General features: G+C 55.1%; 2 protein-coding genes across 5 annotated transcripts in view; one reads left to right on the forward strand and one right to left on the reverse strand.

Annotated features, from left to right (window-relative positions):
• ITGB4 (integrin subunit beta 4) overlaps positions 1-16,397 on the forward strand; it is a 35,559-nt gene extending 19,162 nt beyond the window's left edge. For 3 of the 4 annotated variants that reach the window (XM_064728378.1, XM_064728379.1, XM_064728380.1), the window contains exons 22-41: positions 109-167; positions 769-792; positions 951-1,099; positions 1,180-1,359; positions 1,952-2,100; positions 2,548-2,752; positions 3,218-3,378; positions 3,735-3,915; positions 4,816-4,953; positions 5,472-5,654; positions 6,254-6,385; positions 7,361-7,561; positions 8,424-8,597; positions 9,082-9,252; positions 10,133-10,282; positions 10,938-11,126; positions 12,022-12,177; positions 12,591-12,755; positions 13,176-13,289; positions 14,222-16,397. In XM_064728378.1, coding sequence (XP_064584448.1) covers positions 109-167; positions 769-792; positions 951-1,099; positions 1,180-1,359; positions 1,952-2,100; positions 2,548-2,752; positions 3,218-3,378; positions 3,735-3,915; positions 4,816-4,953; positions 5,472-5,654; positions 6,254-6,385; positions 7,361-7,561; positions 8,424-8,597; positions 9,082-9,252; positions 10,133-10,282; positions 10,938-11,126; positions 12,022-12,177; positions 12,591-12,755; positions 13,176-13,289; positions 14,222-14,352 — 3,012 coding nt within the window. In that variant the 3' untranslated portion in view covers positions 14,353-16,397. The remainder of the gene's footprint in view (positions 1-108; positions 168-768; positions 793-950; positions 1,100-1,179; positions 1,360-1,951; positions 2,101-2,547; positions 2,753-3,217; positions 3,379-3,734; positions 3,916-4,815; positions 4,954-5,471; positions 5,655-6,253; positions 6,386-7,360; positions 7,562-8,423; positions 8,598-9,081; positions 9,253-10,132; positions 10,283-10,937; positions 11,127-12,021; positions 12,178-12,590; positions 12,756-13,175; positions 13,290-14,221) is intronic. The other variant, XM_064728381.1, reaches the window with a different exon arrangement.
• A 270-nt stretch (positions 16,398-16,667) lies between these two features.
• On the reverse strand, positions 16,668-21,793 carry GALK1 (galactokinase 1). Its single transcript, XM_064728382.1, has 8 exons — positions 21,612-21,793; positions 20,626-20,815; positions 20,201-20,320; positions 19,592-19,727; positions 19,012-19,193; positions 17,801-17,951; positions 17,493-17,655; positions 16,668-16,858 (listed from the first exon to the last, which is right to left on the reverse strand). The coding sequence occupies exons 1-8, from the start codon at positions 21,765-21,767 to the stop codon at positions 16,787-16,789; spliced, it is 1,170 nt and encodes a 389-aa protein (XP_064584452.1). The 5' UTR covers positions 21,768-21,793; the 3' UTR covers positions 16,668-16,786.
• Positions 21,794-22,357: the final 564 nt, after the last annotated feature.

Genomic DNA, 22,357 nt, shown 5'->3' on the forward strand with positions numbered 1-22,357 from the left:
GGGGTGGTCAGAGCGCTCCTGTGTGTGGTGGCAGCAGCATCTGCTCACTGAGCACATCCCGCTCAGTGAGGGATACGCTGTGAATCTTGTCCCTCTTGCTCCTTGCAGCTGAACGAGGTTTTCAAGCACATTCCTGGCTGCCACAAGGTCCAGCAGACCAAGTTCAGGTGAGTCAGAGGGAGAGAGGCTCCTGCAGGACAGGGTTCCCCCAGGGCACTGCTGATGATGGGGTGGACCAGAGAGCTGGGGTGTGAAATCCGTGATGCTGGGAGGGAGTGTGGTGTGTGAGACAAGCCTGGTGTGGTGCTTCACCCACCCAGGGCTGCAGAGCAGAGCCCACCCAGCTGTGGAGGAGATCTCAGCTGAGTTTGGCTCTGGAGCAGCAGGACAAATCCTGGTTGCACAGTGCTCAATGGGAGAATTCCCACTGGCTTCCAAAGTTTCAGCCTGGTGCAAGCTTAGGAGTGCCTGGTGCAGGCTGGGAGGAATTTGGGGATGCCAGTGCTGAGCAGGGAGTGGCATCTCCTCCCCACAGCCTGATCCAGATGTGGTCTCCCCTGTGGGCATGTTCCTTGGTGTGTTGGGAAACCCAGGGCAGGAGAGAGCAGCTGGGCAGGAGGGAACATGTGTGGGGCTCTGTGGGATGGGTTGGCACCCGCAGGGCAGTGCTGCAGCTCAGGCCTGCACAGGGCCGTGATTCACACAGCACTTTGTCTCTCCAAAGGTGTTAGTCACTCTGATTTGGGTTTGGTTTTTTCATTCCCCCAGGTTACAGCCTAATTCTGGGAAAAGGTAAGAGGAATTTGCAGCTCTCTCTGGTGCAGCTTCTCCCTCTTTGCACAGACACGTGTGGGGTGACTGAGTGCCCCACACACTCACTGGCCCCCAGCCAGGGTGAGGTGAGTTTGTCTGGTCCCAGCTCTCACCTGCCCTTCCCTCCCCGCTCCCAGGCAGGATCACACCATTGTGGACACCGTGCTCACTGCCCCTTACTCAGCCAAGGCAGACATCATCAAAGCTGTGGAAAAACACGTTTCCCACGAGGCCTTCAATGACCTGAAGGTTGCACCGGGTTATTACACTGTGACCTCAGACCAAGGTAAGGAGCAGAGCCAGGTGCTGGCCCCTGGCTGGGTACAGGGGCTATTTCCCACCTCTCACCCTTGTCTTTTCACCCAGATGCTCAGGGAATGGTGGAGTTCCAAGAGGGCGTGGAGCTGGTGGACGTCCGTGTGCCCCTCTTCATCAGGGATGATGATGATGATGAGAAGCAGCTGCAGGTGGAGGCCATCGAGGTCCCCAACGGCATCGCAAAGATTGGGCGCAGGGTTGTCAACATCACCATCATCAAGGAGCAAGGTGAGGGGCTGTGAGGTGTCTGTGTGTGAATGTGAGATGTCTGTGTGTCCCCTGTGAGGGGTCTGAGTGTCCTGTGTGAGCTGTTTGTGTTTGTGTCCTGTGTCCCAACTGATGTGGTCTGTAAAGCACTGTCTGCATGTGCTTTACATTATCTGAGCACCCCCAGGTCACAGACTTGCTTGGTGACTCCTTCCTGAAGTCACCTGGGTCTAAACTGGAGCATCCTTTAATGCATCTGAAGGAGGGTCATCTTCCCTGCTGACACAAACATTTGACCATCACCAGTTTAGATGCCATTTCCATGACAGATTAAGGGCTGACCACATTCCTCTGCTGCTCCAGTTCACTGAGTGCTGGTGTGAAGCAGAACATCTTTGATGTTATTGTGCTGATGTCCCCAGCACTTTCCCTCTGCTTCCCACATGGCTCTTAAGAGCAGGGAGCACAAATGGGAAGTGGGGAAGTCTCCAATGTTATTTCATGCACAGTTCACACCTGTGGGTGACTGGAACTCTGTTCAGGGAGGACACCTGTTTGGGATGTGATTCTTTGTGTGTTTGCTCTACACATTCCTTCTCTCTGCCCTCTCCAGCCAGCAGCCTCATCACGTTCCTGCAGCCAGCCTATTCCCACAGCCGCTTTGACAAGCTGGCCAAGATCCCTGTCCTCAGGGAGATCATCGACAACGGGAAATCCCAGGTCACCTACAGGACCCGGGATCTCACCGCCAAGAACGGCAGGGTAAGGGTGGAGCTCCTGGCCTTGGCAGGGAGTGGAGGGCTGGCAAAAGGCCAGCCCTGGGGTGCAGAACAGGAGTTATCAGCACATGGCTGGGCAGGGGGGACCCAAGGCTTGAGGTCAGCACAAGGGTAAACTTTCTTCTCCATCCCTTGCTCCCTCGGGGAGGGAGGACCTGAGAGGGTGTCTGTGCCTGAGGCAGAGGGTACCAGCTGCCCCTGGAGCTGTGGGCACTGGGAGGCAAATGAGGATTGACTGGGGATGAGGGGATGCTCTTTGGGAATCTCCTCATGGATGCTGCAGGCTGTAATCATGGAGCAGTTTGGTTGGAAGGGACCTTAGACCATCTCATTCCAACCCCTGCCATGGGCAGGGACACCTTCCACAAGGCCAGGCTGCTCAGAGCCCCATCCAGCCTCACCCTGAACACACCTCTTCCTTCCCCTCCAGGACTACCTCTTCACGGAGGGTGAGCTGGTCTTCCAGCCTGGGGAGACCCGAAAGGAGGTGCAGGTGCCCTTGCTGGAGCTGACAGAGATAGACACCCTCCTCAACAACTGCCAGCTCAAGCAATTTGCTGTCGACCTCCTGCACCCCAAGTACGGCGCCAAGATCGGCCGCTACCCCCAGACCACGGTGACCATCGCTGACCCAGGTAGGGGCTGCAGCCGGGCAGTGGCTGCGGGGGCTGTGGGATCTCCTCCCCAGGCCAGCCCGCCCCGGTGCGGTGCACAGAGTTCCATCCTCGCCCAAAAAGCCGCAGCGAGGCCCCTCCAGCTCCAGCTGGTAGATTTGGGTCCCCCTCTAGAGGCACGAGTGGGAATAGTCAGTGGGTGGGGAGAGGATGGATCGTCTCCCTCGGTAAAGGAAATAGAATGGACTCTTAATTCCTTTTCCTTGGGAAATTGAATGAAGAGTCATAAGGGAGAGGCAGGATTTGCCACGAATGGTGCGTGGTGGTTCCTGTGGCTGGACAAGAAAAATTGTCATCAAGTGGGTCAATAACATAAATAATGTATTTATCACAGCATGGCAGGGCTGTGCTGCTGGGAGAGGCATGCTTCCTTCTTTCTCATTCAAGGGGTAGGACTGGCACTGACATGAACTTTCTTGTCTGCAGAGCTGGTGGATGGTGTCCCCCCGATGACTGGCCTGGCCCAGGTCCCCCAGTCCCCCAAAGGCCGCCTGGGTGCACCACTGAATCCCGATGCCCGTGCCCTCAGCTCCAGGGAAATCAGCTTCAACTGGTTTCCTCCACCAGGAAAACCCCTGGGCTACAAGGTAAGGGGAGAATGGATCCCAGGGAAGAGTGTGGGTCCCCTCCTGCAGGTGTTTCACACAGACATTTGTACCAAAGGGGTCCAAGTGCGCACCCAAAGGAGGGAACAAGTTCACCCCTCCTGGTCCCCTCCATCCTTGAGGGACCATTGCTGGTGGATGAGAGATATGCAAGAAAGATTCCTGGTGGGTTCATCTCCAGTTCCATCACTTATCATGAAGTGCCCGGACTGTCCTGGCCTCCCATTTCAGAGGAATGGCACACCACCATTCCCAAAGCTGGTTTAGTAGGACACAAGGAATTTCTCACCCATCATGTGAGGTTCTGAAGGAATCATGGCTTGCACTTGCTTTGCCAGGTGAAATACTGGATGCAGGGAGACCCTGAGTCAGAAGCCCATCTCATTGATGTCAAAACCCCATCAGCAGAGCTCACCAACCTTTACCCCTTCTCCGACTATGAGATGCAAGTCTGTGCCTACAACGCTGTGGGAGAAGGGACTTACTCGGACATCATCCGCTGCCGCACGCTGGAGGAGGGTGAGTGAGTGACCCTCACCTTCCTGCCCTGAATGTGGGAGCAGGCTTTTCCCTCTGCACCAGGGGCAGGGTGAGTGACCCCTCACCTTCCTGCCCTGCACCTGGGAGCAGGTTTGTCCCTCTGCACCTGTCAGGATCTCTAGCTTATCAGAGCGACCCCAAGAAAAGTTTGAAAGTCTCTTTTCCCAGCCCAAGCTCTTGAAGAATGAGTCGGGGCTCTTCATTTCTCAGTCTCAAGGTTGTTAATTGCATCTTATCTAGAAAATATTTTCTTCTGCCCTGCTGAGGTCTGTCCAGCAGGACAGCTCCAGGCACTCCACCTGCCCCCAGGGCAGTGTTATGTCTTTATACTAAAAACTATGTGTACAATGTTTACAATTACTTCCCAATACCTATCACCTATGTTAGACAGTGAGCTTCTACTCCAAATCAATCTGTAAGTGCCAACATCACAGCAGAAGATGGAGGCCAAGAAGAAGAAGGAGAAATACTGGATAGACCCAGTTCCCTCCATCTTGCCTCCTGAACCCCCATACAAAAAACCCCAAAATCTACTTTTCCACCTTGTGATAACTTCACTATTATTCTACCTAATTTGTCATGGCTTGCAGATCTTCATCTAAGGCTGGTAATTTGCTCCACGGGTCTTAATCAAACCCACAGGTGTTTTGGGCTCTGTTCCAGGGTCTCTGAGCCCCCTGGCAGGGGTCCTGGCCATCCTGGACAGCCAGAGGGATGTCCTGGGTCCTGACATGCACCCAGCACCAAGGGCAGGGCTCCAGCCCTGAGCTTCTGGTGCTGTCAGGGCCAAGCCCCGAGTGTCTCCCACCGCAGCCCAGCTGTGATCTGGGGAACTCTGGGTTCCTGACTCAGGGGCACCCTTTGGTTTTGCCTCCCCAGTTCCCAGCGAGCCCGGGCGCTTGGCTTTCAACGTCGTGTCTTCCACCGTGACCCAGCTGAGCTGGGGCGAGCCCGCAGAGACCAACGGGGTGATCACAGCCTATGAAGTCAGCTATGGCCTGGTCAATGAGGACAATGGTAAGAGCTCGTTTATGGATGGGACAGTCCAGCTAGGCTGAGGGGCTGGAGGATGCTTCCTGCAGGCTGGGCTGGTCCCAAACAGCAGCAGCAGAGCCAGAACAGATCCAAGCATGCTTCTTTTGAGAACTGGGGTTTGGATGGGTCCCTTCTTGATGGAAAGAGCACAGAAAAACCACCAGTCAGGATTTAACTCTGCAAATGCCAAAAATCTCTGTTCCCATTCACTTACATAGTGTTTTATGTTGTTTTTCATCCCATAAACTTAGTTCAAAGGTGTAGATGAAGGGGTGGGGTGCCAGGAAAGAGTTATTTGTGACACACCAGCAACAGAAGACTTCTCCTGTAGGTTGACTTCAGCCTTGGGTTTGGGCATTACCCTGAGGCGATGCTGCTTGTTGTGAGCAGCCCAAAGAGCTGCTGCCCTTTCTCCCAGAGCCAGGCTGTATCCTGACACCAAAATGTGGGGTTTTGTGGGCTCCTCTGTGCCTGGTGGGTGACATGCTCGTGCCTTGCAGTGCCCATCGGGCCCCTGAAGAAGGTGCTGGTGGAAGAGCCCAAGAAGCGCGTGGTGCTGATCGAGAACCTGCGCGAGTCGCAGCCCTACCGCTACATGGTGAAGGCCAGGAACGGCGCGGGCTGGGGGCCGCAGAGAGAAGCCACCATCAACCTCGCCACGCAGCCCAAGAGACCCATGTCCAGTGAGTGCCAGCCTGGGCAGGGGCCACGGGGGCAGCAGCAGTGCTGGGGAGAGCTCCCCATCACCCCAACTGTGACCATGTTCACAGGGGCCTCAGGTTGAGGGAAGAGATGAGGATCTGACTCCATGTTTCAGAAGGCTTGATTTATTATTTTATGATATATATTACATTAAAACTATACTAAAAGAATAGAAGAAAGGATTTTATCAGAAGGCTGGCTAAGAATAGAATAGGAAAGAATGATAACAAAGGCTTTGTCTCAGACTCTCTGTCCAAGCCAGCTGGGCTGTGATTGGCCCTTAATTAGAAACAACTAACATGGACTAATCAAAGATCTACCTGTTGCATTCCACAGCAGCAGATAATCATTGTTTACATTTTGTTCCTGAGGCCTCTCAGCTTCTCAAGAGGCAAAATCCTAAGGAAAGGATTTTTTGTAAAAGATGTCTGCAACACCCAACTGCTTCCCCACCTCCTGTTTGCTCTGCTGCTCCAGCCATCCTGGGAATGCTGAGGGCCAGCCTGAGCATTGTAAGGCTTTTTACTGTTTGTCTGGTGTTTTGCTGCTTGTCTAATGGCCCTTTCCACCTCTCCTGCAGTCCCCATCATCCCTGATGTCCCCATCATTGATGCAGAGGGAGGTGAGGACTATGACAGCTACCTGATGTACAGCGCAGACGTGCTCCGCTCTCCAGCCGGCAGCAAGAGGCCCAGTGTCTCTGATGATTCAGGTTCGTGTCTCTGAGCTTGAAAAGGTCATTTCTAACATTCATTTTCCTTAACAGCAGCTTTCAGCAATGAGCTTCACTGCTCCTTTCCATCTCTCAGGAGATCCAAGTTGTGGAGATGGTGGAAATCAGCATTTGCAAAGCTCAGTAGCTGCATCCATGGGAACACTTGGCTGGTCACAGTGTGAATAAGGCCAGTGCCTCCTTGTTGTAGCCATGGGGCAAAGAGAAATCTCAGTGTGGGGTGGGAGAGGAGTTTTTCATGGCCCTCCCTGCTTATCTTCCCTTTGTGTTGCCATTTGGCTGGACCGTGAGACATCAGCAAAAAAGCACCAGCAAAGCACCACAACCTCTGGGTCCCCTGGATGCTCAGGGTCTAGGCCAAGCCAACAGGAGGGAATGCAGCAGTGCTGGGAAGGCACTGGCCTCTCTTCCTCCATCCCTTCACTTTCTGAATGAGGCTGACTCCCTGGTCTTGTGCTGGGACATGAGCCATAGGTGAAATGATGAGGTGTGTCTGTAGGATCTTCTCTGGAGGGTTCTCCAGGGCCTGGGACCCAAGAGTGAGTCCCTGGCCTTTTCAAGGTGATGGGAACATCAGGAATCTGACCACCCTGAGTGCACATCAAGGAGTGAGGAAACCTCTCCTGAGCAGAGGACAATTGTTACAGACTCTTCATGCAGGGACAGGAGTACAGTGGGACTTTGCCTGCCACCTTTTGTCCTGAGGGACACAGGGCTGGAAAGCAGCCTGGGGGTTGAGGAGCCCCCTGCATGTCGCCTCCCAGCACTCTCCACCTACCGATGGCTGCAGCACCTGAGCTCCTCAGCTCACACCTGGAACACGGGCTGTGAACAGGCATCGTCCCCACTGCTGCTTGTCCCCTCCTGTCCCCAGCAAGCAGCACGGAGCTGGTGGGTGGCCCACCCTGACCCCTGCAGCCCATGCCTACACCAGTGCTTGCCTTGTCCCAAAAGGCTCCAGGTGGAAATTTGTGCCGTTGCTGGGGGAAGACCTGGACCTCCGCCGCATCACCTGGAGGCTGCCACCCGAAACCATTCCCCGCCTGTCTGGCAGCAGCCGCCTCTCCTCGGACACCGAGGGGCTCCTCCCCGAGGAGGACAGCGCTGTGGCTGCTGGCACTGCGAGGAGGAGCGCCACGCCCCGGCCCCAAGCAGGTGAAGGACGGCTCCTACGGCACTGAGTGTCCTGTCTCGTCCTGCTTTGAGCTGAGGAGCCCGGGGAGGGGCTCTGTGCCCCCTGCCTCCCCCTGTGTGCCCACCCTCGTGTTGGTGTGACCTGCTCCAAAACCTTGTCCTGGTGTGTCTGCTCACACGGGTGGCAAGGTAACCCCCATCTCGGCACGGACTTGGGAGCCTGCTAGCAAGTTGCTTCTACCCAAGGCTGGACCTTCGAGGCAGGAGCAAACTCAGATGATACCTGCTAAGTGCCACCTCCAAGGGCAGCTCTTCACAGTAATTGAGTGCCCTGAGCTGGGCAAGTCTGCTGGACTGTTAAACAGAAATCACTCTCTCGCAGGTGGCTGATCTCTCCTGGCCTGCTGGGAGGGGATGGGGATTTGTTTGTCAAGGCCCAGAACAACAGAGTGGAGTTTGCTTTTCAGATCCAGCTGAGATGGGATCCAGAATGAGATCTGGAGAAACGTCCTCCATAAAGGGCCACTTTCCTTCTTCCACCTTCTTCTAAAATCTGAAATTATAAACCAGTGTTTGCGTCTAAGGGAGATGTGAGAGAATGTGGCGAGAACCACAAGGCAGTGCCCCAGCAGGGCCGAGGTCTGGAGTTACCTTGGGCACCACGGGTGTGTCTGGTGCAGGGAGAAGTCTTTGTTTATCTTTGTTCTGCGTCTCGTGTTGGGTGTTGTGGCCTGTTCTAGATGTAGCATTCCAGAATCACCTTCCAGAGTGGCTGAACCTGGGATTCAGCCAAGGGGGGCACCATGATGCCTCCTGCTTCCTCCCCATGGAAAGTGGAGCAGCAGCTTTGTCCACATTCCTCACAGTATGCCCTCCTCCACAGAGCACTTGATGAATGGCCGGGTGGACTTCTCCTTCCCCGGCAGTGCCAGTGGCACCCTGACCAGGACAGCCAACACCAGCTACCACCAGCTGAGCTCCCACGTGCACCAGGAGCACAGGGTGATGGGCAGCTCCTCACTGACCAGAGACTACTCCACAATGCTGATGGGGCACGGTGAGTACCACAGGGGTGGGACCTGCCCTTCCCTTCCATCCCCGTGATTGTCTTTGGACCTGCACCCTAAGGTCCTCGTGGGGTGAGGACTGTGCTCACAGCTAGGGTGGCCTGTGACCCACAAGTCCAGAAGGTCATGTCCCCACCACGGTGTCCTGGTGCTTTGCTAAGGCCTCTCTGCTTGCAGACCAGTTTGGAAAGGGGTCCCAGCCCTCACAGGCTGGGTGCTCAGGGAAGGGAGCTCCATCCTTATCCTCACACCATGAGGCACTCCAGGGACAGCACACATCTCTTCTCCTCACTCTGTTCAGCAGTGTGGTTGCCTTTCACCTCCACGTGTGTCAATCAGCTGGTGCTGACAGAAGGTGGCTTAAAGATTCTTCAAACCTGAGCCTTAAAAAGTCAGCTGTGCAGGAGCCTGGGCTGAACCTGCTCTGAAATCTCCAATGGTGTTTTTCTCTTTCTTCTTGCACCACTTCTGTAGATTACCCAGGGACACTCCTCCCTCCCATCCGTGAAGATGCTGGGAGGACACTCCGGCCCCGGGACGTGGGTTTCAGGAGCAGGGCAAAGGTGAAGGGTTACTACCCCAGCATTGGCTGTCGGGACTCTATAATCATGACTGATGGGTCCACAGGGATGTGCAAGTTCATAGGTACAGCTTGTGCAGTGTTTCCTCCCAGCCACACATCCCATAACAGCCCAGCCACCGTCCGTCCATGAGCTGCTGCCATCCACTGCTCACCTAAACCTCCTCTCCATGGCTTGCTGTGTGCTGTGCTGATCTTCCTTCTGACCCAGCCTGCACCGCCATCACATCACCTTTCCATTTGCAGGTGAATTGCAGGTTTCAGCCCAGCTGGACTGATTAACATTCACCACCACCACTGCCATCGTGCTCTGATCACCCCATTGTCCCCATTCTCTTCATTCCTAACGAGCTTCTTGTTCTCAGTCTTACTCCACAGGCCTTTGGAGAGCTCTTGGGGAGAACGTGTGCTCCTTATGAGATGTCCCTCTGCAAGCTCCTTGTCAGGGAGGGCCTTCAGTCCTGGGAGGCTGCTGAGCTCTCTGTGAGCCTTGTGTCCCAGTGGGATGAGCTGAGGAGCACCCAGATGTGGTCCCAGGCCTCATAAACAGGGTCTGGAGGGCTGATCTAGCTGTAGATTAGGGCCAGTCTTAATTGACCTACACCTGATGAAGTCTATGAAGCTTCTGGATGGGGTGCTTAGGGGTGAGGAAGGTCACAGCCAGCACCAGGCCCCTTCTCAGGGCTCTCTGCCACAGGGGCACATTGCTTACATTAGCTTGTCCCACCCAAGCTTGGCACCCTGAGGCTGTGGGACATCCCTGTGGCTGTGCAGAACCAGCCAGTTCCCCTCATGACAGGTCAGCTTGCAGAGATGACATCTCACCACATCCTCCCCGAACCATCAGGACCATCCCATGTCTGCCTGTGCCACCCCCTCCTCTCCCCCAGCCCCCTTAGTCCCCATCCCCAAAACCTCCAGCCTGATGTTCCCTTTGTGCCTCAGACTCCAGGAAGCCCCTGGGCATCCCTGACACCCCCACCCGCCTGGTGTTCTCTGCCCTGGGCCCCACGTCGCTCAAGGTGAGCTGGCAGGAGCCGCGCTGCGACAAGGAGGTGCAGGGCTACAGCGTGCAGTACCAGCTCCTCAGCGGAGGTCAGTGGCACCCACTGGGCTGGCTGGGACTGCTGGGTGCTGGGGAGGCTGCTCTGGGGCTTCTGCCTCTGCATGACCCTGCTCTGAGCCAGGGGGATTGCACCAGGTGATCTCCAGAGGTGCCTTCCATCCATTCTACCATTCTGGGATTCAGGGTCCTTGTCTAGCTGCCTTTTTTTGTGAGGAAATGTTGCAGCTACCTCACAGCTTTCGTTCCCTGTTTCTGCTAGAGGGAGAGCAAGTCCTGGAGTTGCTTGTAAAATCATCTCTACTCCAAAAAAAAACAACTTTTGACTGATTCTCTCCATCAGCACAAACACCTCACATGAATTTTTTTTCAACACATGGGACTTGGAAGAAGGATTGAAATGAAAATATCTTATTTTTACATGAATCTCAGGACAGTATTAGTGAAAATATAATTATTTTGTCTGAAACTCCTTGAGCTTTCAAGAAGCTATTGTTTGTCCCAAGCCTTTTTTGGAGAGACATCTCATCCTGCACTACCCATTGTTGGTGGCAAGGTGTGATGGAGATGGTTGGGGAGGGACCCTGGATGGCTTTTGCAGGCAGTTTGTTTGAGACAGAGTTTAGGTGAAAGCTGCAGCTCTGTGTCTCTGACATGGTGTTGACATCTCTTCCCTGCGTGTCCCAGGAGACGTGCACAGGATCAGCATCCCCAACCCCAGCCAGAACTCGGTGGTGGTGGAGGACCTGCTGCCCAACCACTCCTACATCTTCAAGGTGAAGGCGCAGAGCGAGGAGGGCTGGGGCCCCGAGAGGGAGGGAGTCATCACCATCGAGTCCCAGGTGGACCCGCAGAGCCCGCTCAGCCCCGTGCCAGGTGAGCTGCTGGGACAGGAGGGTGGCACTGGTGGCTGTGCTGCTCTCTGCAGTGCTGGCCTGGATGTTTTATCTCCTCTTGACACATCCTTGTCGGGATCTCTAGCTGGTCACAGTGACCCTGAGAAGAGTTTGAAAGTCTCTTTTCCCAGCCTGGCACTTGAAGAAGGAGTCAGAGCTCTTCATTTCTCAATCTCAAGGCTGTTTATTGTTTCTTATCTATAAAATTCTTTCTCCTGCCCTGCTGAGGTCCATTCAGCAGGACAGCTCCAGGCACTCTGCCTGCCCCCAGGGCAGTGTTATGTCTTTATACTAAAAACTATGTGTACAATATTTACAATTACTTTCCAATACCTATCACCTATGTTAGACAGTGAGCTTCTACTCTAAACCAGTCTGTAAGTGCCAACATCACAGCAGAAGATGGAGGCCAAGAAGAAGAAGGAGAAAGGCTGGACATGCCCAGTTTCCTCCATCTTGCCCCCTGAATCCCCATTCTAAAAACCCCAAAATCTACTTTTTCACCTTGTGATAAATTCACTATCATTCTACCTAATTTGTCATGGCTTGCAGATCTTCATCTAAGGCTGGTAACTTGCTCCACAGGTCTTAATCAAAACCACAGGGGCATTTTGGGCTCTGTTCCAGGGTCTCTGAGCCCCCTGGCAGGGGTCTTGGCTGCTCAGGACAGCCAGAGGGATGCCCTTGGTCTTGACACATCCTCACCTCTCCTTTCCTTCGTCTCAGTTTGGAACAGGTCCTTCTTCCCCACACTCTCACTTCACACTCATTGTCCAGGAAGCTGAGCCCTTGCAGCTCATTCCATAAATGCTCTGTGCAGATCCCTCCCAGGCTGCCTTTGCTGTGATTCTGACTTGTCTCCCATGCCCTGGCAGGTACCCCCTTCACCCTGAGCACCCCCTGTGCCCCTGGACCCCTGGTTTTCACTGCCCTCAGCCCGGATTCTCTGCACCTCAGCTGGGAGAGGCCCCGCGAGCCCAACGGGCCCATCCTGGGCTACAGGATCACCTGTGAGATGCTGCATGGAGGAGGTACAGTGTCACCACAGCCCCCTTGTGCTGAGCACCAGACACCTCCAGCTAAGGCAGCAATCTGCTGCATTTTGGCTGGGACCAGTAAAAGAGCTGTTTGCAGACAAAGTGTGGGCACGAGGCTGATTCCAGGCCTGGGAGATGGTGGCTCCTGCCACTTCATGCCATTGCATGGTCTGGGCTAACAAATGTGGTGGGAAGAGGAAGGACCTCAGGCAAAACCCCATGGAGGGTGTTGAGGCTCCCCACTGCAGTGAAATGGAGTTGATTTAACCCTCAGTAGAAGTGGGTGCAGGCCTGCAGCCTGTGGGTTGTAAGGCTCAGGGACAGCCGAGGCAGCAGAGTTGAGGAGTTGTGTGTTTGGAGGGATCATTGCTCTGGTCTGTCTTCACCACTCCATGTCTCTGGATCAGGGGAGCCCAGGACAATCTATGTCGAAGGAGACAACCTGGAAACCACCCTGACTGTGCCCCACCTGAGTGAGAATGTCCCATACAAGTTCAAAGTGCAAGCCAACACCACCCAAGGCTTCGGGCCTGAGAGAGAAGGCCTCATCACCATCGAATCTCAGGACAGAGGTACAGTGCCCTTGTCTTTGTGGAGTGCAAAGAGAAACCCCTCAGAGCAGGGAGCACAACTCCTGCAGTCACTTTCCAGCTCTGGTGGTGACTCCACGCTCCATGAAAGACATGGAGACAGTTTTCCATGAGGGCAGTGCTGTGCCTGGTGAGCACTGACCCAGTCCTGGTGCATCAAATGAGGGAGCACCTGCCCGTGTTTAACTTGTGGTGAAACTTCTGCCTGTTTGTACAAATAGCTGGAGGCAGCTTCTTACTGCCCAGTGTGAGACCTTCCCAGTCCTCCCAGTTCCTCCTGACCCTGGCTCTGATATCAGCAAGGGAAGATTCCTGAGCTGGCTGGTGCTCACTGGGCAGTGCTGAGGAGTTGGAAGCCTTTTGTTATTTCTTGATAGACTTGTCCCTTTTCCTTCTCCCCAGGTGCTTTCTCCCAGTTTGGAGGACAGCAGTACATGAGAGAAGTTTACAAATTCCCCACTGACTACACCACCAAAACCAGCATCAGCCATTCCTCTCTGGATCCCCACTTCACAGGTAGGGGCTCATTGTTACTTTTCAACCCTCAGAAAACAAAGGGTATTTCTTCTTTCCAAAGGTCTGAGGCTGCTTTTATCAGGTGGGATTGAAGAGGGTCAGCTCTTTTCCTCCCCTGTGTCCCTGCTTTGCCCCAGGGAGAGCTGCAGCCATTTCCACACGTGCTGCCCAGTCCTGGAGGGAATGCTGTATTTGAGAGTCCTCCAGCACTATCACTAGGGACCAAATCAGAGCTCTTCCTGCAAGGTTCAATCTCTTCAGAGCAGACAGAAACAGAGCAGTGGGACAAACATCTTTATTCACATCAATGTAGTTGTCCCATGTTATCCCACTTGAGCTCATGGGTTCATGCTGAAACATGGAGAGTTTGGGAGCTGTCAGGAGATCCAAACCCTTGGCTGACATAGCAAAGCACTGGGTCCCTTGGTGTAGTTGTGTTTGCAGAGGTCCCAGGATGAGGGAAGAGATGAGAATCTTGACTCTGTGTTTAAAGCTGATTTATTATTTTATGATATATATTATGTTAAAAGTATATATTAAAACTATACTAAAAGAATAGAAGAAAGGATTTCATCAGAAGGCTAGCAAGGAATAGAAAGGAATGATTATAAAATCTTGTGACTGACCAGAGTCTGAGCCAGCTGACTGTGATTGGCCATTAATTAAAAACAACCACATGAGACCAATCACAGATGCACCTGTTGCATTCCACAGCAGCAGATAATCATTGTTTACATTTCGTTTCTGAGGCCTCTCAGCTTCTCAGGAGAAAATATCCTAATGAAAGGATTTTTCATAAAATATGTCTGTGACAACTTGGTGGGGAGAGGTCCCTAAATGCCTCTTCCTGTGATGCAAAACGCATGCCTGGAGTTGTGGGGCAGAGCAGACCCTGTTCCCTGTGACCCCACCCGTGGTGCCTTCCCTTGCAGACGGGATGCTGGTGACCACGCAGCACGTGGAGAGCTCCAGCAGCACCGTGACCCAGGAGTTTGTGAGCCACACGGTGCTGGCCAGCGGGACCCTGAGCCAGCAGCTGGAGAGGCAGTTCTACGAGGCCTGAGCTGGGGCAGGCCCAGCACCAGCAGCACTTCTGGGATCAGTGCCAGGATTTATGGAACAACCCAAAGGGGTTTCACCCAGGGGGTGCCTGGGCAGCTCCTCCTGTGGGCACAGACCCTCTGAGGCACTCCAAGCACTTCTCCTCTGGAGCCCAGCACACTCAGAGCTCTGGCACAGCTGGGTGTGCAAGCTCATCCTCCAGGGCAGAAATTGGGGTGTCTCCATGGCTTCACCCTCCCCAGGTAAATGGAATGGAATGATTTTATTGTCAGGTCCACGGTTTTGAGAGGATCTCAGGTGTCAAAACCATGATTTGTAGAGGGTCACCATTTCCATTTTTGCTCCAGGCTCTCCGGTGACTCACCTGTCCACTGGAGTTGTTTTGTTCAGTATGGGGGTTTTTATGAGAGCTGCAAGGTAGGGTTTTGGGGTAACCTGTGCTTTCTTATTGCACCTATTTGTGTCTGTCCTTTGCTGCTGACATTTGGTACCACGAGAGCAAAGACTAACCTTTCATTTGTGTTGCATTACTTCAAGGCCTCAGATGCTTTTTTTTTTTTTTTGCATACAACACTGTACAGTTTTCATAGTATATATATAAATATATATAAATGTATTTTATTATTTTATAAAAAAAATGGAGGTGGATGAGATCTATGCTGAATGTGGAGGCTACACTGGAACTGTGGCTGCTGGGAAACATGAATAACAGGAAGAAATGAGCCAAGGGCTTGATCCAAAGGCCACTTTAACCCTGTGATGAGGCTGGTGGGCTCTGCCTTGGACCCTTCAGTCCCAGAGGCTCCAGTAGGAGGCTGCAAGGGCCCAGATCCACCCACTGCAGAACATCTCCCAGCTGGAGCACTTGGGCACAGAAGGGCTGGGAGCTTCCCAGAGGTGAGGGATGGGAACTGTGCTGGGATTCCTCACACAGCTGATGTGGACAGCGTGAGATTTCAGGGCAGAAGATGTTGGGTACCTTTTAAAAGACTTTTTGCCCAGCAGCAAGATCCATAAAGGGACCTGTGCTCCATCAGTAAACACAAAGGAAGAGCAGGCCTGGAACAACAGACAGGCACTCCCACTGTCCTGAACAAGTCTGAGACTCCTTTCTTCAGTCTCAGCTTCAGCTCCCCTCACACAGGGCTGAGCTGAGCTGAGACCCTGCTGGCTTTGATGTCCCAGTGCTGGGCAGGATCCCTGGAGGCTCCCTGCCCTCTGCCAGGGACAACAAGCAGTGCAGCTTTCCCTGCAGTGTTCCAGCTGCATGGGAGCAGGTGAGGAGCCTGCCTGGAGCAGCAGCTGCCACTCTCTGGCTTAGAGCTTCCAGCCAAGGCAGCAGCTGCCTGGGCCCCTGGCAGCATCACCAGCCTGCTTTGATCTCACAATGAACCTTGGCTTTTTTGGTGGTTTTCTTTATTTCTTTTTCTATTTCCTTTTTTCTTTTGGATTCTGAAGAAGAGCTCACCACCAACAGCTCCTTCTCCTCTTCAGGCTTTTTATTTTACTGGGGGAAGGGCTGAACACCTTTCAGCCAAAGATGGATGTGGGTGAATCAAGTCCACAGGAATCTCCATGACTGCAGGTGGGGCTGGGTCAGTTTTGAACTTGGCTCAGCTTCACCAACCTGAGGTTTTACTGTGCCTTCAAGAAGCATCATTTCTGCTGAGCAAGTGCCAGGGGCATGAGGCTGCCTCCCTCCCTGCTCCCTTCGTGCCTGGGGTTGGGATTTTGTCTCCTCCTGCTCAAGGACTCTGTGACCCTTTGGGATTTGTGCCCCAGGGTCAGACACTGAGAACTGCCTAAACAGGGACTTTCCCAAGCATTTTAACCAAAGATGATCCTGTTCTCCAAGAGCAGAGCCTGCCCCATCAGCTGCTCTCCAGGGGATCAGGCCTTCCCCATGCACATGCACTAACCCAGGCCTGTCTTTTTTAATTTATCTGCTTGTTGGAATTGGTGCTGTTTCAGCCTTTCCAAGATGGATCCAGAGCAGGTCTTTGATCAGATGGCTTCCTCTTGCACTCAATAAATATTTTCTCTATATTCTGTCTCTTTATTGTTGATTTTTTTTTTTTAAGTAAAATAAAAAAAATCTCTCCCTCCATCTGCAGCAGATGCAGGGCAGGGGCCAGAGGGAGATTCCCAAGCAGGAACTTCTGCCAGGTGTCAGTGCCTGCAGCTCCTGCACTGCCATCCCCTCCTGTGACTGCAGCTCTGCTAATGGCTCCTTGCACCAGTGCAAACTGGAGTTAAACCAGTATCCTCTGAGGAACACTCCCAAGTGCTTTTGGCCCACACAGGCACAGAACAACTATGCAAATGCTTTACTTTTATTAGGTAAATGAGGCAGATGGACAAACTGATCCCCTTGGGAAAGCCTTGGGGAGGGAGGGAATGCCAGCCCAAGGTTCCCAGGGGAGGTGGTCACTCCTCTACATGGACAGAGCCTTTGCCCCTGCCGAGGGCTTGCTGAGGTAGAAGGTGGCTTTGCCACTGTATTTCTCCTGAAAAACAAGAGGAGCAGTTGAGGCTGGGGGAAAAGGCCCTGCTGGCCAGTTCCACACTCACTCTACCTCCACTCTTCACTGAACTGCAACTCCTGGTCATGTTTCCTCTCTCCCACCTCTGCCCCTTCTTTCCCCTTCCCCCAGCCATTTATAGAGTGCACCATGATCTCATAGAGCAGTAAAATGATGTTCTGCCTTGTCCACAGGCCCCATATCCTGGCACCCCCATTCTGCTGGAATTTCCAGCTACCTGAGCATGCCAAGGTGCTGAGTTAGGGAACACTGGTGATGGCACTGAGCTCTTTCCCAGGCTATAACTGCCAGTGTTCAGCTCAGGAGTACCCAAGCTCAGCTCAGATCACTTTTCTGTGGATGGATTTGGCCATCCTGAAGCTCCCCCAGCACTTTTTCACTCCCTTTCTCAATGCAACAAAGTCCTGGGGCAGGGCTCTTTGACTGGCACAGTACTGAAGTGCCTGCAGGAGCTCAGTGGCATCAACAGGCTCAGGGCCATGGATGGGCTCCAGCAACCCCAATGGCTCAGGAGTGACAGTTCAACAATGTCCCTGTGCTGTGCCCCTGAGAGGTCCCTTGGGATCTTTCAGTCTCCTGGGACTTTTCTGCCACATACCTGGATGTGCTTCTTGGCTTTGTCTGCAGCCTCAGCCTTCAGCAGTGTCACCGTGCAGCCTCCAAAGCCTCCCCCGGTCATCCTGCTGCCATAAACCCCATCCACTTCCAGGGCTGCTGCCACCAGCTGGTCCAGCTCGGGGCAGCTCACTTCATAGTCATCCCTGGAGAGAGGAGAGCCGTGCTCTGCCCTGTCCCGCACCCTGGGCACAACCACTGACAGCCCCAGCTTGTGCAGCCACTGCCACAGCAGCGCTGCTGGGTGCTGCAGACCCTGGCCCGGCTGTCAGCATCCTCGGGCACCCTCACCTGAGGGAGTTGTGGCTCTCCACCATCAGCTTCCCGAAGGTGGTGTAGTCCTTGTCCCGCAGTGCCTGCGCTGCCTCCTCTGTCCGCGCTATCTCGCCGATGACGTGCCTGGCCCGCCGGAACACCTCATCCCCCAGGCGGCTCCTGGCCTCTGCAGGGACATTGGTGTTCCTGCAGCAAAGCCTCACAGCCTGCAGGATGCTGCATCCTGCATCCACCCTGTGCCAAAGCTTCCCTGCCTGCAGCACATCCCATCACAGGGTGTGCGCCCACCCACCTGCCCCAGGTCTCAGCCCCCGGGGCACCAAGCTCTTGTGTTGTGGTGAGATGGTGAGCCTGTTTCAGCTATCCCAGTTCCTTCCCCAGGTGTGCCAACAACCTCTCCCTTCCCCTCCCTTGCACCCTTGCTGAGAGCTGTCCATCAATCTTGGCATTCCAGCAAGGGCATCAAATTGAATATTGTGTATTTCTTCAGGGGAGATTTGTGGGAAGTGTAGAAAAAGCCATCTTATAAACGGTTTCAATTTACCTTTAGAGAACTTCACATTACCACTGACTAAAATACTAACAATATGATAATACAGTCCTTTTTGTACTGTGCTAAGCTTTGAACCCATGTTAGATGTAAAAGGCAAAGTACAAAATCCCACCTGACCAAAAACAAAGCCAAAATCAGCTACCGATTTATAAAAAAACCACAGATAGGATGTGATTGGCAGAGTTCAAAAGCTGCCTCTCAGCCCTGGGGACATTGGGCCATCCAGGTGTCATTTGTCCCCTGAGACTCCCCCCCCCTTACCTGGCTGGTGGGATCCCTACCCCTTCCCTGCCCCTCTCCCTGGGGTTAAAGGAACAGCAACCACAGGAGTTCTGTTGGAGCTGTTGCTGCATTCAGAGGCCTGTGGGCCAGAATAAAGCTCTGGATCCAAACCCTCCATCAGAACCGACTCCTTTTTCTTCGCCTTGCCTAAAGCCTTTCTGCCAGAGGTAAACCTGAGCTCCTGCATGCCTGGACTTGTCCCAAGTGCCCAGCTGCAGCACACAGCTGGCCAAAGGTGTCTCTGAGGTGAAACCACCACAGCTGCCGCCTCTGGTCAAGCAGCAAGGCCCAGACGAGCCCAGGCACATTCCACCCAGCAATATTGCTATTTAATTCCAATACTCCTGATGCCCCAGGGAGTGACCAGAGGTGAGGGGAGGGCTGTCCCCACCTTCCAGCTCGGCCATGGTGGCATCCCTGAGGCTGGCCTTGCCCAGGGCCGCCGCTGCCTCCTCGCACTGCCGCCGGCGCGTGGGGTACTCGCTGCCCGTCAGCGTGTGCCGCACGTTGGAGTTGGTGATGAGCACGGCCAGGCTGGGGTCTTTCAGCGGCACCAGCTTGGTCTCCAGGGACCTGCAGGGACAGCTCAGCCGTGTGCCCGCCCCCTGCCCGCCCCGGCTCGCACACACCTGAGTCAGGTGAGGCCACGTGGCAGGCAGGCCTGAGCTACAGAGGCAAAGTCCAGCAGGTTTGGGATTCCACTCCAGCACTGCACTCCCCCAAATATTAGTGCCATAACAGACCCTAAGGACCGTGGGAAACACAACCCAGGCAAAGGTTGCAGCAGGAGGAATCAAGACCAGGAGGAATAAAAGCGCAGGCTGCCCCACGCCCATGAGGAGGTTCTGGGCTGGGTTCAAGGGTTAACCTCTCCCTGCACTCCTGCCCTCGGTTCATGGCCACAGGGCCAGCTCAGCCTCAGCTGCTCAAGGAGGCGAGCACAGCACAGCGAGCGCAGCCCTGATCCTGACCTGCAGTCGATGAGCAGGGCGTGGCCCTCCTGGCCCATCACGGAGATGAACTGGTCCATGATCCCACAGGGCATCCCGGCAAACGTGTGCTCCGCCTTCTGGCACGCCAGCGCCTTGGCTGACAAATCCCCATCGTCTGTGCCACAGCAGAGACACACAGGTTAGCAGCTCCTGCAACTTTGTCCCTTGCCTGGGGGCAGGGGAAGCAAACATGGAGGTAAAAGGTTGTTTTGCCAAGGAATGAGGTTTTACAGCTGCAGGTGCTGGCTCCTGCACCCCTGCATGGCCTCTACGCCAGCCTGGACCTCAGATCCAGCTGGATAACTGACACTGGTATTTCAGGTATCGTGATTTTTGGGGCCATTAGAGTGGGGAGAGGATGCTCCTGAGGGAACTTCCTCTCATGCCCCTGGCCGTGGATTTTAGAGGTCTGGGCAGGTGAGGCTGGATGACCAGAGGAGCCACACAGGCAGGGCAGTGCCAGCTGAGGAGTTGTTACCTGTTCACAGCAGCATTTTCCCAAGGGCTGTGGGATCCAGCTAAGGGCACCTCCCTCACCCCAGCTCCCCTGGAAGCAGATGCAGGGCCCAGGACAGGCTGCTGCCTTACCAGGGCAGAGCTGCTGCAGGAAGGTGTAGGTGGCCACCTCCAGAGAAGCCGAGCTGGAGAGGCCCCCGCCCAGGGGGACGTCACTGGCCACGACAGCGCTGAAGCCTGGCATGGGACCACCTGCAGGAACAGAAGAGAAGGGAGGAGGGGGGCCATGAGCCCCTGCAGGGCTCTGTGCGCCCCACAGCTCACTGGCAATGGCACAAGGAGCCTCTGTGCAACATTCAGAACACAGGGTGACCCACAGCAGAGTGTGACCCTGCAGCCCCCCAAGCACAGGAACCTTTGGAGCTGAGATTGAGTTTGCTGGAGCCTGGTCCTGGCAGAGCTGCAGGATTACACAGACACCAGAAGAGCCTCAAAGCTGGATGTGAACAGCAGCTCCCTGCAAGGGGGCTCTGACCCAGCCCTCAGCCCGGCCTTACCCCGGTAGTGCTGGATGACGCCCTTGACGTAGTTGGCCCATTGGGGCTGCCCCGGGCTCAGGGGGCTGCTGGCGGTGGGAGCCGGGAACTGCACCTTGTGGGGCTCGTCTGCCTCTGCCGAGGTGGTGATGATGGAGATGGTCTCGTCCTGCGTGGGGGCTCCCACCAGCACCGTCCCCAGGTGCAGGGCCTGGGGTGGGAAAGGTGGGCTCAGACCCTGCAGCACCCCTTGGAGCATCCCCAAGGGGGACAGGTGACAGCAGTGGCTGCTTCAGCCCACAGCTGGAGCACCCAAGTGTTCTCTTTAGCCCCCCAGAGCCCCAGTGCACACTCTGGCTTGGCACAGAATTAAAATTCCTGCCTATTTACTGACCCACAGGGTCAGTCCTCCCACTGAATGTTGTGCCTGACCCCCAGCTCGGTGCTGCTTGTTGGGCTCCGGGGGAGAGGTAACCACGCCAAGAATGGGAGAGGCTTCGGGACGTTTCCTTGTCTGTCAGGGAATTCAGCTGACCTGCTCCCACGCTCCTCGGCCTCACAGTAATTAATTATCTGTATATTTGATTTAGGGCTGAGTGGGGACTTCGCCGCTGAGCCAAAGCGGCTCGGAAGGAGCAGGAAGCTCCTGCTGTGCTGAACCATCTCTGCCACCAAAACATCGCTCTCTGGGAACGGGAAGTTCTTTGTCGGGGCTGCAGAAAAAAGGCTCCAGCCTCTCGGAGAGGTGTTGGGAATAGAATCTCATCCCCGTGAAGCAGCGAGGAGTTGGTCTGCAGGGGGGGCTGCAGCAGGTCCGGCTCCGAACCGCGCGCTCTGGGCAGGGGATCCCGAAGGATCCCTCGGGGTCCTGGGTGGGCTCTCCTGGAGGGGACATCCCGGGGCGGGGGTGGGAAGGCGGTGGCCGAGAACCCCCGAGGGCTGCCAGGCGGACCCGGAAGGGTGACACGGCGAGAGCCCGGGGCCGGGCGGCAGAGCACGGCCCTTACCATGGGCAGCACGAAGCCGTCGTTGTAGTCGGTGTGCTCCCCGATGAGGTTCACCCGGCCGGGGGCCCACACCGCCAGCAGCGCCGGACCCCCGAAAGCCTCTTCATGCGCCCGGCGAGCGGCCGCCAGCAGCGCGGACGCACCGGGCTCCGCCATGGCCGAGCTGCACCGCCCCCGATGGGTCCCGCACCGCCCCGAACCGCCCCGAACCGCCCCCAGGAGTCCCGCACCGCCCCCGAGCTCCCCGAACCGCCTCGAGTCCCCGAACCAGCCCGAACCGCCCCGAGCGCTCCGCACCGCCTCGAGCGCCCCCGAGTGCCGCGAACAGCCCCAGGAGCCCCGCACCGCACCGGGAGCCCCGAACTGCCCCGAGCGCCCCCGAACAGCCCCGAGCGCCCCGCACCGCCCCAGGAGTCCCGCACCTACCCCGAGTGCCCCCGCACCGCCTGTTCTCACGGTGCTGGGAATCGCTGTCCGTGCGCATCCCTACGGACAGGGCGAGCCCTCGCCCCCACACCCCGAGTGTCCCTGCAGCGGGGCCGGCACCGAAGATTTATAGCGCATATATCCATATCCCAAAGCCTGTGCTAATACACGTAGAGATTAATGAATACGTGTTTGTTTTGCACATGTGTCTCATATATGCGGGTTCTGCCCGTGCAATGTATGGAATTCGTGTATCTGTACAGATCAATAGGTGCGTGTGTCACTGTGTTACACCGATGTACAGCAGCGTCTGTGTTTTC

The sequence above is a fragment of the Zonotrichia leucophrys genome, chromosome 18, assembly GCF_028769735.1.
Source record: "Zonotrichia leucophrys gambelii isolate GWCS_2022_RI chromosome 18, RI_Zleu_2.0, whole genome shotgun sequence".
NCBI classification, from domain to species: Eukaryota; Metazoa; Chordata; class Aves; order Passeriformes; family Passerellidae; genus Zonotrichia; species Zonotrichia leucophrys.